At 62.5% G+C, this 3,648-nt stretch overlaps 1 protein-coding gene across 1 annotated transcript; it reads left to right on the top strand.

The window, feature by feature from the left end:
* The first annotated feature begins 2,120 nt into the window (after positions 1 to 2,120).
* Positions 2,121 to 2,840, top strand: LOC121865536 (collagen alpha-1(III) chain-like). The gene has a single exon (XM_042365052.1). The coding sequence runs from the start codon at positions 2,121 to 2,123 to the stop codon at positions 2,838 to 2,840; it is 720 nt and encodes a 239-aa protein (XP_042220986.1).
* Positions 2,841 to 3,648: the final 808 nt, after the last annotated feature.

Below are 3,648 nucleotides of genomic sequence, written 5' to 3'. Positions count from 1 at the left end.
GAGACGGTGACTCTCCCAGGTGCCATCCCAGAGGCAGTAGCGTCCCCAGGGGCTCTGATAGGGGTGTTGGTGCCCCCAGGGGCTCTTGCGGGGACAGCAGCGACCACAGGGGCCTTCCCAGGGACAGTGGTACCCTCAGGGGTCCTTCCAGGGAAAGTGATTTCCACAGGGGCCCTCCCAGAGGCTGTGGCGTCCCCAAGGGCCCTTCCAGGGGCGGTGGTACCACCAGGGGCCCTTCCAGGGACGGCGGCGCCCACTGAGACCCTCCCAGGGGTCCTGCCAGGGGTGGTGGCGCTCCCAGGGGGCCTTCCATGGAAAGCACACCCCCTAGGGGCTTGAGCGTGGTGTCGACAATATTGCATACGTCCAGCAATTCCTTACTTAACTCTGATTGGTGGAATAAAATGTAAATCCACCAAATTAAAGGCAATATGAGAACAGAGCATTCAGTCGGCACAACACCCAAATTTATGTTTTCCTGTTGGATATTTATTCTCCTTGTCATTGTTCAGGATACGATGATACTGGAAATGCGATGGACGGTGCATCATCTATTTAACGTCATATCTCTTAGGTGGTGGCGCCCCCAGGGGCCGTTGCAGGGACAGTGAAGCTCTCAGCGGCCCTCCCAGGGACAGCAGCGCCCCTAGGAGCCTTGCTAGGGGCGGTTACGTGTTCCGCAGGAGCCCTCCTCCCAGAGGAGGTGGTACTTCCCTGGAGCCCTCCCAGGAGACTCCTGCAGGGGCGGTGAAAGCAATAGGGGGTCCTTCCAGGTGCGGTGACGCCCCCCAGAGACGTTGGTACCCCCCAAGGACCCCTGCAGGATTTAGTGCCCCCATGGTCCCTCTCCCAGGGGGCGATGGTGACCTGGGACCATCTTAGGGTCCTGCTAGGGGCTGTGGTGCTCACAGGAGCTCTCCCAGGATAGGGCGGTGCTCAAGGGCCCCTGCCAGGGTGGCCTCCCAGGAGGCCTGCAGGCGGTGGCGCCCACTGGAGATGTACCATGGGCATTGCCTGAGGCGATGGTGCCCCTCAGGGCCCTCCCAGAAACAGGGACGCTCTCAGGCTCCTGTCAGAGGTGGTAATGCCACTCAGGTTCCCCTGTCAGGGGAGAGTGGAGCCCCTGGCGTCCTTCACAGGACGACGGCGCCCCAATGGACCCTCCTCCCAGGGGTAGTGGTGCCCACTGGAGCCTTCCCAGGGACGCGCTCTGGGGCCCTGCCAGAGGCGGTGACTCTTCCAGGTACCATCCCAGAGGCAGTAGCGTCCCCAGGGGCTCTGACAGGGGCTCTGGTGTCCACACCGGCTCTTGCGGGGACAGCGGCGCCCACAGGGGCCTTCCCAGGGACAGTGGTACCCTCGGGGGTCCTGCCAGGGAAGGTAATTCCCACAGGGGCCCTCCCAGAGGCGGTGGCGTCCCCAGGGGCCCTTACAGGGGCGGTGGCACCACCAAGGGCCCTTCTAGGGACGGCGGCGCCCATTGGAGCCCGCCCAGGGGCCCTGCCAGGGGTGGTGGCACCACCAGGGGCCCTTCCAGTGACGGCGGCGCCCACTGGGGCCCGCCCAGGGGCCCTTCCATGTGTGGTGGCGCTCTCAGGGGGCCTCCCATGGAAAGCACACCCCTAGGGGCTTGAGCGTGGTGTCGACAATATTGCATACGTCCAGGAATTCCTTACTTAACTCTGATTGGTGGAATAAAATGTAAATCCACCAAATTAAAGGCAATATGAGAACAGAGCAATCAGTCGGCACAACACCCAAATTCATGTTTTCCTGTTGGATATTTATTCTCCTTTTCATTGTTCAGGATATGATGATACTGGAAATGCGATGGACGGTGTATCTATTTAACGTCATATCTCTCAGGCGGTCGCGCCCCCAGGTGCCCTTGCAGGGACAGTGGCGCTCTCAGCTGCCCTCCCAGAAAGAGCAGCGCCCCTGGGAGCCCTTCCAGGTGCGGTTACGTCTGCAGGAGCCCTCCCAGAGGAGGTGGTACTCCCTGGAGCCCTCCTAGGGGCTCTGCGAGGGGCGGTAGTGCTAACAGGGGTCCTTCCAGGTGCGGTGACGCCCCTAGAGACGTTGGTACTCCAAGGGACCCTGCAAGGGACGGTAGTGCCCCCATGGTCCCTCCCAGGGGCGACGGTGACCCTGGGACCATTCCAGGGGTCCTGCTAGGGGTTGTGGTGCCCACAGGAGCTCTCCCAGGGATAGCGGTGCTCCTAAGGGCCCTGCCAGGGGCGGTATCGTCTCCAGGAGCCCTCCAAGGGGCGGTGGCGCCCACTGGAGATGTACCATGGGCATTGCCCGAGGCGATGGTGCCCCTCAGGGGCCCTCCCAGAAACAGGGACGCTCTCAGGGCTCCTGTCAGAGGTGGTAATGCCACCAGGTTCCCTGTCAGGGGAGATGGAGCCCCAAGGGTCCTTCACAGGGACGACGGCGCCCAATTGGACCCTCCCAGGGGTAGTGGTGCCCACAGGAGCCCTCTCAGGGACGCCCTCTGGGGCCCTGCCAGAGGTGGTGACTCTTCCAGGTACCATCCCAGAGGCAGTAGCGTCCCCAGGGGCTCTGATAGGGGCTCTGGTGTCCACACCGGCTCTGGCGGGGACAGTGGCGCCCACAGGGGCCTTCCCAGGGACAGTGGTACCCTCGGCGGTCCTGCCAGGGAAGGTAATTCCCACAGGGGCCCTCCCAGAGGCGGTGGCGTCCCCAGGGGCCCTTCCGGGGCGGTGGCACCACCAAGGGCCCTTCCAGGGATGGCGTCGCCCATTGGGGCCCGCCCAGGGGCCCTGCCAGAGGTAATGGTGCTCTCAGGGGGCCTCCCATGGAAAGCACACCCCTAGGGGCTTGAGCGTGGTGTCGACAATATTGCATACGTCCAGCAATTCCTTACTTAACTCTGATTGGTGGAATAAAATGTAAATCCACCAAATTAAATATATGAGAACAGAGCAATCAGTCGGCACAACACCCAAATTTATGTTTTCCTGTTGGATATTTATTCTCCTTTTCATTGTTCAGGATACGATGATACTAAAAATGCGATGGACGGTGCATCATCTATTTAACGTCATATCTCTCAGGTGGTGGCGCCCCCAGGGGCCGTTGCAGGGACAGTGAAGCTCTCAGCGGCCCTCCCAGGGACAGCAGCGCCCCTAGGAGCCCTGCTAGGGGCGGTGGTGCCCCCAGGAGCCCTTCCAGGGGCCGTGACGTCTGCAGGAGCCCTCTCAGAGGCGGTGGTACTCCCTGGAGCCCTCCCAGGGGCCCTGCCAGGGGCGCTAGTGCTCCCAGGGGTCCTTCCAGGTGAGGTGACGACCCTAGAGGCGTTGGTACCCTAAGGGACCCTGCAAGGGACGGTGGTGCCCCCATGTTCCCTCCTAGGGGCGACGGTGGCCCTGGGTCCATCCCAGGGGTCCTGCCAGGGGTCGTGGTGCCCACAGGAGCTTTCCCAGGAATAGCGGTGCTCCTAAGGGCCCTGCCCGGGGCGGTATCGCCTCCAGGAGCCCTCCCAGGGGCGGTGGCGCCCACTGGAGATTACACCATGGGCATTGCCAGAGGTGGTGGTGCACCTCAGGGGCCCTCCCAGAAAGAGGGACGCTCTCAGGGCTCCTGTTAGAGGTGGTAATGCCACCACATTCCCTGTGTGGGGCG

Source organism: Homarus americanus, unplaced genomic scaffold (assembly GCF_018991925.1).
Source record: "Homarus americanus isolate GMGI-L3 unplaced genomic scaffold, GMGI_Hamer_2.0 scaffold25483, whole genome shotgun sequence".
Lineage (NCBI taxonomy): Eukaryota > Metazoa > Arthropoda > Malacostraca > Decapoda > Nephropidae > Homarus > Homarus americanus.
Note: the sequence above shows the minus strand (reverse complement) of the source record. Positions and strands in the feature narration are given on the sequence as shown.

Excerpts from the sequence above, each read along its gene's own strand:
- LOC121865536 (XM_042365052.1), top strand. The coding sequence starts at position 2,121 with ATGGTCCCTCCCAGGGGCGACGGTGACCCTGGGACCATTCCAGGGGTC.